Raw genomic sequence first — 12,946 nt, 5'->3', positions numbered from 1 at the left:
AATTGAAAGACAAGTTGGCACTAACGGAATAAAATGATAAATGTGCTGCAAAAGTAGGCAACTCACAATACTTCCTATTAAGTAAAGTTTTATAATCTGTAAGCTTAACCGATTTTTAGTTATTTGTTTTTATATTTATATTGATGAATAGAGCATATTTGAAATTGAATGTATTAGTATATATCTTTGTGATTAGTTGTAAAAATCATTTTAAAATAATAATGTCTTTCTAATGTTACTTTTTAGTTTATATAGTTGTCAGCCGACCTTTACTATCATGGGGATGTAGCTCAGTGGTAGAGCGTTCGCTTTGCATGTGAAAGGCCCCGGGTTCGATCCCCGGCATCTCCAATTTTTTTTTTCGAAATACTTATTGTTGTAATAAATTTATCTATAGTTTTAACGTTTTACTCTCTAATTTAAATACGAGTTTCTTTCAAACAATTTGGCGGCCCCGGTTTTTTTCTATCCAGAATTTTGGCTACTCGCGCGTCCCTGTTTTGGCAAAGTGCCCATTTACGTGCAGGTAGCCACCGAACTTATAAAAGGCAGAGCATTCAAATCCCGGCGCCCGTTTAGTGAACAGACCTTAGATTAATACATGTTTTGCGTTTGGTCTTCCGTATGGGCCTAAATATTTCGCTCTTTTGTTAATCCGACATTTTATAACTTACCTTTGTAATAAGTACACATCGCCACTGGATCACGGGTTTTTTGCATCGGTAAGTTACCAGTGCAGTGCAGTGAATTTTACTTTCGCGCCTCTATGCTCTATGGGATATAAAAGGATTACCGTCGGCTTAAAATTAAGGACTTGAATTCCAGTGATCTATTGAACGTATTTTCACGTGAAATTAATTTTGGAAAAGTGAGATGTAGGCAAATCTTATTACTTTTGCTTTAGATTGCGGCAAAACAGTTTTTTTCTTTTTATGTGCATAATAAATTCATACATGATAACAATCCTTGAGGTTTCTCTAATTCTCAAATATTCAAACTCAAACCTCCTAATTCAAAATTTTTATAAAAATTTGAAATTTTGCAATAGATACATCAGCTTTCTGTAAGTTAAACTTATTACTAGCACATAATAGTTACTACATAAGTAAATTGAGTGAGAACTTTTGCTCCACATCTAAGCGACTCGTTCATTTTATAATTATAACGAGTTTTATGTAACAGATCACCACAAATATCTATTTAAGCCTCTTAAATATTCGTGTTGGTGGTAAATAATTAGATATCAACAACTGGTCGGCATGTTCTTTGCCAAAAATCGAAAATTATAATAATTATTATTGAGACAACGACGACGGTCCTGTGTTAAAACCTTGTAGCTCTCGACTTATTGGCACTGATCCCAAATTTCGCTTTGTTACCCGGTTGAAAATAAAGCAATTTGGCGTTAACGATTCCATTTTGATTTATTCGTACTCGAAGTCATAAAAGACCTGAATTTTGTTATGAAATGTTTAGCGTTTAAACAAAATTTCAAAATTGCCGCGATTTCCGGTGGCAGCTTTCAAATTAGCACACGTGGTGAAGCGTGGACCAATTAAACGAATCCACATCTTATCATAGATGGCGTGTGTCTGACGCTCCAATAGGGGGTCGGGTTGCGCGATTCGTACTATGGTTTGAATGAGATTTAATTCTTTATATTATTATATGTATTGTTATTATAAAGATCTATGGCCTGATAATCAATAAATTAATAAACACACATTAGTTATAATATCTTTATTTAATAGAAAACCTACGAGACTTGATAAAAAGCTATAATTAATCGAAATATTGAACATAGAGCCGCGAAAATAGTTGTACGTCACGGCAGGTGACAGTTTGTTTGGGTAGTTTGACAGTGACAGTTATATTTTACATTTAACACACGACGATTTGTGTGAGCATTTGTTGTGTTTTTTAATAGTTTTTGAGCGTTTTTAGCGTTTAGTTATAAATTAATTATTAACGGGAAGTTGTCTAATTCGTAGTAGAGATTTGTGACTATACAAAAATCTTAAACGCTTCAGCATTCACTTCCAGTAATTGGGACAATGGAAAGGATAAAAGTTTGAATACAGGTTATAGTGTGATATTAAATTCTAGCTTAGTAGGATATTGGAAATATATTTAATATAGTTAGAAAACGAATACTAAAATTGGTAAGTGCACTCTTCAAATACTTATTAACGCTGTTCACAGTATAATACATGTCAAGCATGCTTTTTTGCTTACATTAGCATTTGTTAGGTTATTGACTCCTTGACCAAATTTTGTAAATTACAAATAATTAGAGCAATTCATGGGCCTACAATTTTATCTTAAACGACCCTTGACCACGCATTTTTGGTAAGTAAGGTCATGGAAGTTTAACCTAGCCTCCATTTTTCAATGACTATATGTACTGTGTAGATATTTGAAACTGAGCATGCAGCATAAATTTGAACTTTTAATGAGCAGTTTTATCCTGTATTTCACTTTACAATTCATTTCATAATTTACATATCTCAAAAATAAAGCAATCAGGCGTATAAATCAAAATTACTTAAAAAAATGACTGAGGGTGATCCTTTAGGTTCTCCCTCACATTGTCACAAGAAAGTGTATTTCATGTGAAATATGATCAATACAGCTTCTTTTAATGTTACACTAACTTAATATGACTAATTTTTTGAAGACCAAAATTTGGTGAATCTTCTAGTCTTCCAAATTAATCCTCTAATTTTTTGATCTTCCAATAATACTGTTTTTTTTTAATGGAGAATTTTATCTGAAAGTATTCTAAATTATTAGATTTAAACTAAGGGTTTTGTTCCAGATTTTATGACTAGTTTTGAAAATTTCATTGTAGATCCTCATGTACATATATAAATGTAAGCTAGTAAAATGTTGTAGTGACAAATAATTGGTTGAAGTACCAACTTGTTATGTGTTTAGCCAAGTCCTTTGTGTTGTGAGAGTTACATAATGAATGCATAGAAAAGTTGGAGTCAAGTCAACTTTTTAGTGTAACCATAGTAAATGTGTGCAAAGTTTGGAATTTCTGACAAACAAGACATTAATTCAAGGGCCATAGATGTCAAATGTGCCAATATGGGATGTTTATTATGATAGCCCTGTGACACTTCTGCCCAATAGAGTATATGCATGGGGATCCAACATGGTGTTGGATTCTTATAAAAAATTTCTGAAGTTTCAGTAGATATCACCTTTTTCTACAGAATGTGTATACACTCTTATATACTGGAGATATCCCCCATTGTAAATGTTAAAAATTTCAATGAAGCTGGAAAACTTTGATTTAACCCTCATTTTAATCAGATACATGAACAGTAATTACTTCATTAGTATGGGGTGTTAAAATTATTAATTATTTATCCAAAATCCTTCAGTTTTTAAAATTTTAAGTTGATACAGTAGAACCTCATTAATCCAAATCTTGTTTATCCAGATTCTTCAGTAATTCAGGCAACCTGTTTCTATACATATATTATGTATGTTGTAGTCTGGATTTTCTATGCTTTGGTAGTCTGGATGAAGAAAACTGTCACAATCATAATTTGTGTTGAATCTTGTTTCTATCGAATATGACTATAAAACATATAAACAACCCTTAGTTACACTTGCGGCTTTGAAGTACTATAAGTGTTTTTAAAATGCCGCCAAAAAGAACCCATAAAACATTGCCCTTAGTAGACAAAAATACAATATTAGAAAAATTAGATAAGGGAGTATGTGGGAAAACATTAGCGAGAGAATTTAAAGTAGGAACATCAACAATTTCTGACATAAAGAAAAATTGAGGAAAAATTGTAGGGTTTGTATCAAAATTAAACATCTTTGGATATGTACATATATAATGGATAACTAGTTGCATTTGCTACATGTTTATAGGTTTATTGAAAATTTCATTACTGCACCAGGCACTCGAAAAAAAAAAGTATAGCATGTCGAGATGTAGAAAAAATTACATGACTGGTTCCTAAAACAATGAAGTAGACACATTTCAGTTTCTTATGAAATTATTGCAGGTAAAGCCAAACAACTTTATGTTGAAACTTATGGTTGTACTGGTAATTTTGTGGTAAGCAGGGGATAAATTGCCAATTTTAGAGCTCGCTGAAAATAATTGGAGAAAAGTTGTCAAATAATCAAAATGCTATTGATCCATTCTTAAAACTATTAAATATCGAGATAAAAGAATTAAATTTGACGGCCAATCAAATTTACAACGCTGATGAGTTAGCCTTATATTGGAAAAAACTTCCAACCATGGTTAGGCAATGATTGCAGCAAATGAAAAAACAGCACCCAGTAGAAAAACAAGCAAAAAGAGGGTAACGTTTTTGCTTTGCGCAAATGCCAGTAGAATCTATAAGCTAAAACTGTTAGTCATAGGAAAAGCAGTAAATCCAAGGGCATTCAAAAATATTGCAATTCCCGTCATTTACAAGTCTTCTTCGAACGCGTGAATAACTTCTTCAATTTTTAAGAACTGGTTTCAATATGATTTTGTAAAAGAGGTAGAAACATTTCTGAAAAGTAAGAACTTGCCTAAAAAAGCATTATTGCTTGTTGACAAAGCTTCATGTTACACATTACCAGAAGCGTTAGTAAATGAAGACGGAAATATCATTACAATCACCAAATTGCACTTCTCTAATTCAACAATTAGATCAGAATGGTATAAGACTAACCAAACTTTTTTTTATCGAAAAAAGCCTCTTAGCAAAAATTATGTCATCCGATGAAGAAGACCTTATAAAATGTTTAAAAAACATAAACATTAAAGACACAGCTTACTTCTTGTACAGTGCCTGGCAAACAGTTTCGGCAGAAGTTATTCAGAAGTGTTGGAAAAACATTCTACTTAATCAAACAAACTATAACAAAAATGATGATTTTGATGATGACGATTTGATACCTCTGTCAGAGTTACAGAGAAAACTTCTGTCAAATTTAGAAGATTACAATACAATTAAAACAATGTTGAACACTATTTCAAATAATCAGTTAACAGAAGAGGAGGTAAACGGATAGATTAATGGTAATGAAAATTTGTTACCTGCAGAGGAAATGTATGAAGAAGAAGAAGAAGAAGAGGTTGCGGTTCCGGAAAGTAAAAATAATGAAGATCGAATTAAAAATAAAGACGCTGTTAACAGTTTTAATATTTGTCTGAAATAGGTTGAAAATAAAGTTAGATTGCAACACATTCTTGTCTCAAGTCGATTAAGAAAGTCTGCACTTATGTTAGAGACTAACAAAAAGATAAAACAGGCTGAAATAACTGATTTCTTTAAAAAATAATTTTTTTTCTTTGTTTAAATGTATTCTCTTTTGTAAAATAAAGTCATTCGTAATACCGAATAATTCGGTAACACGGATTGGCTTGGTTTTAATGAATTTGGATTAATGAGGTTCTACTGTATTTGGTACCTAAATAATAATAATAGTTACGCAGGTAGTAACAAAGATTTACTAGCTGCTTTAGGTTGTGACGTCCCCACAGAATTGATTTACTCAAGTCACTAAGATATATAGCAACATAGGCTAGTCTAGGCTATAAAATATGTATTCGGCTTACTAATAAACTTGGTCTGTGGCCTTGAACTTTGGCCCAACTATTGATGATAAGGTCATCAGTGCCAACATCAAGTCGTTATCTCTCATTTTTTTTTCATTCGAATTTCATTTGAAAATAGTACTATCAGGTTGTTCGGAAAGTAATTTCGTTTTTTTATGTGAAAATGAATGACAGTTTTCGTATAATAAACAAATGCTTTATTAAATTATATATTGGCCGTTCTGGTCCAACACCTTTTGCCATCTTTCTGGTAGTAGCATAATTCCACGCTCATAAAATTTTTTGTCTTTGCTGGCAAAAAACTGATCGAGGTGGTTTTTGACCTCATCATTTGAGATGAAAGTTTTACCGTCTAAAAAATTTTGGAGTGACCGGAACAAATAATAATCCGATGGTGCCAGGTCTGGAGAATATGGTGGGTGTGGCATTGTGTCCCATTCAAGCTGTAAAAGCTTTTGGCGAGTGACCAAACTTGTGTGAGGTCTCGCGTTGTCTTGGTGAAACACTACACCTTTTCTGTTGATTAGTTCGGGTCTTTTCTGTTGAAGTGCATCCTTCAGTTTGTCCAGCTGCTGGCAGTAGACTTCCGAATTAATCGTTGTGTTATCCGGTAAAAGCTCAAAAAAAACGATTCCTTTAAAATCCCACCAAACAGACAGCATCACCTTTTTTTGGTGAATATCGGCTTTGGAAATGGTTCGAGTCGATTCATCTTTTTTGCTCCATGACCTCTTGCGTTTGACGTTGTTGTATACAACCCATTTTTCGTCCCCAGTAATGATGCGCTTCAAAAACGGATCATTTTTGTCACGTTTGAGAAGCGAATCGCAGACGTCAATGCGGCGACACAGATTTCTCTCTGTGAGAACATGGGGAACCCATATATCGAGCTTCGAGGATAATCCCAGGCCTTTCAAGTGGTCATAAACTGTTGAATTCGATAAATTTAACTTCAATCCGATCTCACGTGTTGTTATTCGACGGTTCGCATCAACTAATGCCTTTATGGCGTCTTTATCAGCTTCAACCGGCCTTCCCGAACGTGGTGCATCTTCGACATCAAAATTGCCAGATCGAAATTTAGAGAACCAGTTCTGACACTGGCGTACTGTCAACACACCTTCTCCATACACATCGGTCAATTTCTTTCTGGCTTGAACAGCATTTTTACCCTTTCTGTAGTAAAACAGTAGGATATGTCGAAAATGCTGCTTATCGCTCTCCATATTTAAAAGGGCACCAACCAAAAACTACTGCGTAGAATTAATTGAAATGTTTCACACACAAGCCTTGTTATATGAGCTCTCAAAGCATATAAAAATTATATGGCTTAAGTGTGAGGTTAAGTGCAAAAAAATACCATTAAATCCTCTGTCGGGAAAAAACGAAATTACTTTCCGAACAACCTAATAAAAATTAGAAAATTGTAACCGACGAAAAAGTCTTGCTTATGTGATAGGTGACCATATTCATAATAAAAATAGTTAGACTTAAATATAGGTAGATAGAATGATAGAAAAAGGCGACGTAATGTTGGTTTGTAATTTTCATTCATATGTGTTACCAAATGTGTTATCTACCAATAATAAAAATATTACTTCAAATTCTTTAGAAAATTACCTTTATTCTCATAGTACCATCCTGATGGTAAATTTTACCATTGAACTCTTCACTGAGGCAAAATCATGTTTGCTAAATATTTTAAGGAAAGAAATGATAGGGGAATTTAACTCTAAATTTTGTTATTAAATACTTTATTTTTTTATGGAAAACTATAGGCCGGTGCTTCGGTCGGCGTTAATCCTTTTAATTTATTTTTTAAAGTTATATTAAATTTTCCTAAATTATCTTAATAGATAACTAGTTATTCCTAATTGATTTCTTTATTTTGAAATATGAATTTCAGGATCGTGATTCGGGGTCATAATGGAGGACGCACATACCAAATCAGTGGATGAAGTGCTAAAGTACTTCAGCGCCGATCCGGAACGAGGGTTATCTATAGATCAAGTAAAACGGAACCAGGAAAAATATGGTCCTAATGGTGAGCAGTTTGTCTTCATATTTTTTCCGAAACACGTTCCCAGTCTCAATTAAAGTAGAAAACCGAATTTTCTTAGAGAACTTTTTCTTCAATATTAGCTTCCAGTAACATTTTTTATTTATTATCTCATGTGCATAACTTCGCCTTTAGACGTTTATCCTATTTTTAATAGTTTTGGATATAATCCATGTAATAAAGTGTTTGTTTAGATAAACATGCATACACGTGAAATTATTGGCCTTTTTTTATATTCATTGTTTTTTTAATATTGGATTGAGCCATTTTATCAACGTACAGGTATTTATCAGTTAAACAGTCTAATAGATACAAAGTTTGTCAAGACGTTTCATGGGGTTTTTCAAATCAAACACGCAGGTTTACTTCGCCTAACCTAATTAAGCTGTTTGATTCATTACTCATGTAAACAAAGTTTGGTAATCAGACATATTGAATTAATGTTTTAATTTGTAATAGAATGACAAATATTTATTTAAGATTCTTAATATTATACTGAGTGAAGATATTTTAGGTCTTTATTATGAAATTTTCGTTATTATTATAATCTAAAGTTTATGTTTATCTGCAAACAAAAAAAATAATAAAAATAGATCATTTGGCGAAAGTAGTTTCAAAAACACATGCTTGCCCAATGTAGGTATGTACCATTTAGAACAATTAAAATTTTTTCACTGGCATTGCTACGGAGGTGTATAATTAGGCCAAGTGCGTCACCGAACGAATGCTTTTTTATATTAGCCACAACTGATATTTCTTTTGAAACTAAATTCTTCCACCTTCAATGCATCATTTTATTAATTGTGTAAAGGCACTGTATCAAAAGATCATAATAGACAAAGATAAACGCCCGCATTCCTTAAATAAACACTTCGTCGCTATTAAACTACCAGATTTCTCATCATTTTTGAGCTGAATAACCGTCTGACTCCCACACTCGCTCTGTTCTCCTAGATATTAATTTTATTTTCAAAATTTATGGCGTGTGCGGTAAGTGGCATCGTAAAGACTGTCCTGCAAGTCAGGTGTATGTGATTTAACGATATGCGGTTTTATTTGGAATGGGTGTTCTTTGAAGTTAAAATGTTTTTACTTCACTTCTTATCCCGGAAATTTGGCTGAAATGATGTAGCAAATGACAGTATATGCCTTAAACTGCTGTGTATATTTTAAAAGAGGACATTAAGCACTGTTGTGATTCATTGTCTAGGTTCGAGTGTGTTAAATGTTAAATACACTTAAGTGTGTGTATTTCATTTTGAAAACGCGTGTGAAGTCCTAGCTTTCAGTTTTTCAATTTCAAAACAATCAAGTTAAGAAAAATCTACAATTTCGGCATTTTTCATTACTAACTAACTCACTTTCATTACTAAACTAATATCTCGAGTACTGGGCTTGACAAATGCGGTAAAGTTGCTCTATGAGTGTGATTGCTAAAACTGTTATCAGCTTTATGATCACTGATTTATTTTCACGTAACTATTTTAGTCAAATTCATCATCATTAAGCAATTGTTTCTCTTGAATGCATACTGGTAAATTTTAACACATGCTATTAACAATCCGATCTGATAGATATCCTTCATCGTAATTAACCAATCTGATTAAGGTTAACTAAATATTTAATTAGCTCTGGCAAATAAGCAGTAGATAAAATAATTATGAAATTTTTATTGCGAGTAATAAAATCCATATTGGCTCGTGTACAGTAGGTCCAACTTCACTAGGAAATGATGGGAAAATTGGAAGCATCTCCAGGGAGATTTAAAAATACTCCTTCATTACGTCATATTAGCGGGAAGGAAAATAAAATGTCCGACTTGTTTTATGTAGTTTTCTATTCGAACACGTTTATTTGCACTTCCTACATTTACTTTTGAACACCAAGTTCAAAAAGAATAGTTATAAATTACTGTTGATGTAACTTGTCGACGCGGGAGCATAAAACGTTCTCATTAATTGCTGTTTTGGATAAACACGAAAGAGTTTTCAAAAGATGTGCAATTAATCGGTTGGAGCGTTGAAGATACTGCACTGACTTTTCAGACCTATTTTAATATGTACTAAACCCAAGTTAAATAATTAATTAATTAGCTGTTAACCGGAGAAATCAACATTCTTGAACATTAAATCCACGTATCCCATGGATTATTTACGTCAGTACCATGCAAATCAAAATGCAAGCCCAAGGTTGAAATAGAACACCCAACGTCATTGGTTTGCGCCACGTAATTGGATATTCATGAAGCGGTACAATTATTATTGTTGCACATAACTTTATTAAAATAATTTTTCTTTGTTATACTTATAGTTTATTTTTTTTTGCTTGGCCGTCATACTTGTATACATCATTAAATTACTGCATCTATCCAGTGTAGTTAACGCAAATCAAACGTGGAGATGAATGGAATTTTTGTGTGCTTTACCAAATTTTATATTGATATTTGATGTCTTTATGCTTGTAAGAACATTATTTGATGATTCAATAATTAATATCGTAATGAAAGTTTAGTTGTTTGAAGTAGCTACACATGTTTTAGTTGGATGGAATCTAAGTTACACAATTATTGTAGACTCTTTCCTAGAGTTGCAACGAATATTCAGCAATTATCCGGTATTGGGCATGATTTTATCTATTCGGCTGAACAGAATAATTGTTAACTATTATTTGATCAAAGAGCGAATAAAATTATATACGCGTGGAAGGTTGAAAGAAGACTATTGCGCCCCCGGTCGAAGTTCAAGGCACGATGCGACGCAAAGACAGACAGCCTTTATTCGGTCAAGGGCATAATCCTTTTTTCAGCTTGGGATACGTACAACGTTTTACTCACAAATGATATTTTTACAATCTTTTATATGAAAGTAGGACAGTGTACCTAGTTATTTAAATAAAAGTGGTTAAAAAAGTAACAGGCGTTATTTTTTCTTCATTTCGACCCATTGCTAAGGGCGACGAACCTTATTATAACTTTATCGTCCGTTACATATTTGTTAAATGTGGTATGTGGTGTTGGGCAAAAATCATTATTCCCTACAGCATTAATATTTACTTTATTTACATAGTTCACCTATACAATTTAATGGGTAAATTTTATTCTTACGGTGACATTTGATTTATTGGTCATATATAGGTCAGAGACTTACTGTCTTTCAGTGTCACTAATTTTTTAAAATTTGAGTTTCGGTATTTTTCAAAAACATTTTGATGTTAACTCGATTTTCGTCAAGTTTGGTTTTCTGGCAAGCTGGGTATCATGTTTTGGATATTAATAGAGAATTTTTCAAAAACGCATGTTTCTCTATATTTTATTATATTATCTTAAACTTTATTAATTTTATTTTTAATTATATTTCAGAACTTCCAGCAGAAGAGGGTAAGTATTTTATAGACAGTAATATGGAACATTCTTTAGAAAAATTAAGGTTACAACCGATTTTCATTGAATGCTAAATAAATATTTATAGTGTGACGCTTCAGTATGGACATGGATACATATTTTCATATATTTTCGTCACTTTTACTTACTAATTGAGTTGCATTGGCCGTTTAAAAAATATCTTAAATACCTTCACATTGTGTAGATTGTTTAATTATACAAGTGTTTTGAATACATACTACAAGAGACCTTAATACATTGTTTACTTATTATACAGGGTACTCCATCAAAATATACTAGATTAAGTGACTTAATGTGTTAATAACTAAAAATGATATCAGAGTACGATACTGACAAGATTGCCGTTTTTTAATTAGTTCTGTTGCCTAACTTCCAAACTTAATTTCTACCGCTATTTTTTTTAATTAATTTATTTTTAACTCTACCATAACTTTTTTTAATGTTATCTAAAGGTACAAAATTACGTTAAGAACTCGAAAACATTTTACTTTAAAATTTTTAAAGAAACTATTCCTATATTTCAAATTTAATTTTAAGATAGAAATTTTCTGATCTTTTGAAGGTTTTTAATGTGTGCTTTTCCTGTTGGACACCATTAAAATTAGGGAATTTTGCAGCTAACTAAAGGAATTAATCAATATGTTAAATAATTATCTTTTACATAAAAAAAATACTCTCATCAATCATTAATTCGACTTAATTAAAATGCTCAGTAAATGCGCAGAGATAATACTACTATTATTGATTATTGAATTGCTGAATTCTTCTTACTAACAACTTTTGGCAAGTTGAAAGCAAAACCTTCTATTTCATTTTCACAAAACCTCAACTTTTTCTTATTTCTAGCTAAAGTAATTTTCAAAAAGTTTTAGAGGTACAGAATGTGTCTTTTCACGCCGCACAAAGTTTATTTTCGCAGCAATTAGACATTTTATTTGAAGACTGTCGTCGTGTTACTTTCATTTATAAACACATTATTTAATCGTACACTTTGTTTGTTTAGAATAACTGAAATAGCAAGCTTTCGGCATCCGTCAAATTCGCATTAAGTCCAGATCTATTTGAAAAAGTAGGCAGTTGTTCTAAAACAACCAACGGTGCTGCTGATTCAGTGATGAAATATGATACTCAATATCACATAAAAACTAGGTAATTTCATGGAAAGTTGGGAAAGTGGGGCACAGGCCGGCTCCGGGCGATACGGTCTACGAAGATAAATTGCAACAAGTGTTGACCTATTTGAAACACTTAGCTCTGTTGGTAATTTATTTAAGTAAAATTTGGTTTATGACAATTCAAATGATAGACAAGTAAATTTGTATCAAAGTTAGTTCGGGTAATTAATTAGTTTTAAAAACCCTATGGATTAGACTGATAAAAATTCAGAGAAAATTACTAGTTTAATTAACCCTTTAAAGTACCTTATAATTTTTAATTTTTTATGTGTTTTTTATTGACCAATAAATAAAATCATGCGTGCTCAAAGATATGAATATGCAGGTAAAAACCTCTGTTTAAATAAAATGTGTGACGTATTGATTCTTTAATCTAATCCCGCTTTACTTAATGAGAAGTTTGATCAAGAGCCAATAGTAATAACTCTCGAATAAATGGAAAACAGAGTCGATTTTCTTTTATAGAGGTTAAATAACTGTTTTGATAGTTTTTAGAAACGTTATATACCAAAAATAATTCGGGAAATTAAAAGGCCATTCAGAAATTTGGTTGAACGCGTGTGGCTTGGATTCAACTAAATATTTAGAACATGTATAAGCCACAAATCAGATGTTTCATAATTAGATTTGAAAGTCGACATTGAATTTTGATTGAAAACTCTGAAATCAGATCGAGCTGAAAAAAGATAAATCAATTGAATGCAACTTGAAAAAATAATATTTAA

The 12,946-nt window shown here is 32.0% G+C and overlaps 1 protein-coding gene and 1 non-coding gene across 5 annotated transcripts in view; both read left to right on the top strand.

Annotated features, from left to right (window-relative positions):
• Positions 1-279: 279 nt before the first annotated feature.
• On the top strand, positions 280-351 carry TRNAA-UGC (transfer RNA alanine (anticodon UGC)). The gene has a single exon. It is a non-coding gene; the product is annotated as a tRNA-Ala (tRNA).
• A 204-nt stretch (positions 352-555) lies between these two features.
• The window catches only part of SERCA (ATPase sarcoplasmic/endoplasmic reticulum Ca2+ transporting SERCA), a 31,249-nt gene continuing 18,858 nt past the window's right edge, over positions 556-12,946 (top strand). For 3 of the 4 annotated variants that reach the window (XM_066397266.1, XM_066397267.1, XM_066397264.1), the window contains exons 1-3: positions 556-722; positions 7,494-7,631; positions 11,005-11,022. In XM_066397266.1, the coding sequence (XP_066253363.1) occupies positions 7,514-7,631; positions 11,005-11,022 (136 nt within the window). In that variant the 5' untranslated portion in view covers positions 556-722; positions 7,494-7,513. Of the gene's footprint in view, positions 723-1,838; positions 2,163-7,493; positions 7,632-11,004; positions 11,023-12,946 lie in introns of those variants that run through there. The other variant, XM_066397265.1, reaches the window with a different exon arrangement.

Source organism: Euwallacea similis, chromosome 14 (genome assembly GCF_039881205.1).
Source record: "Euwallacea similis isolate ESF13 chromosome 14, ESF131.1, whole genome shotgun sequence".
NCBI lineage: Eukaryota > Metazoa > Arthropoda > Insecta > Coleoptera > Curculionidae > Euwallacea > Euwallacea similis.
The sequence above is the reverse complement of the archived record's forward strand: the minus strand, read 5'-3'. Positions and strand labels throughout refer to the sequence as shown.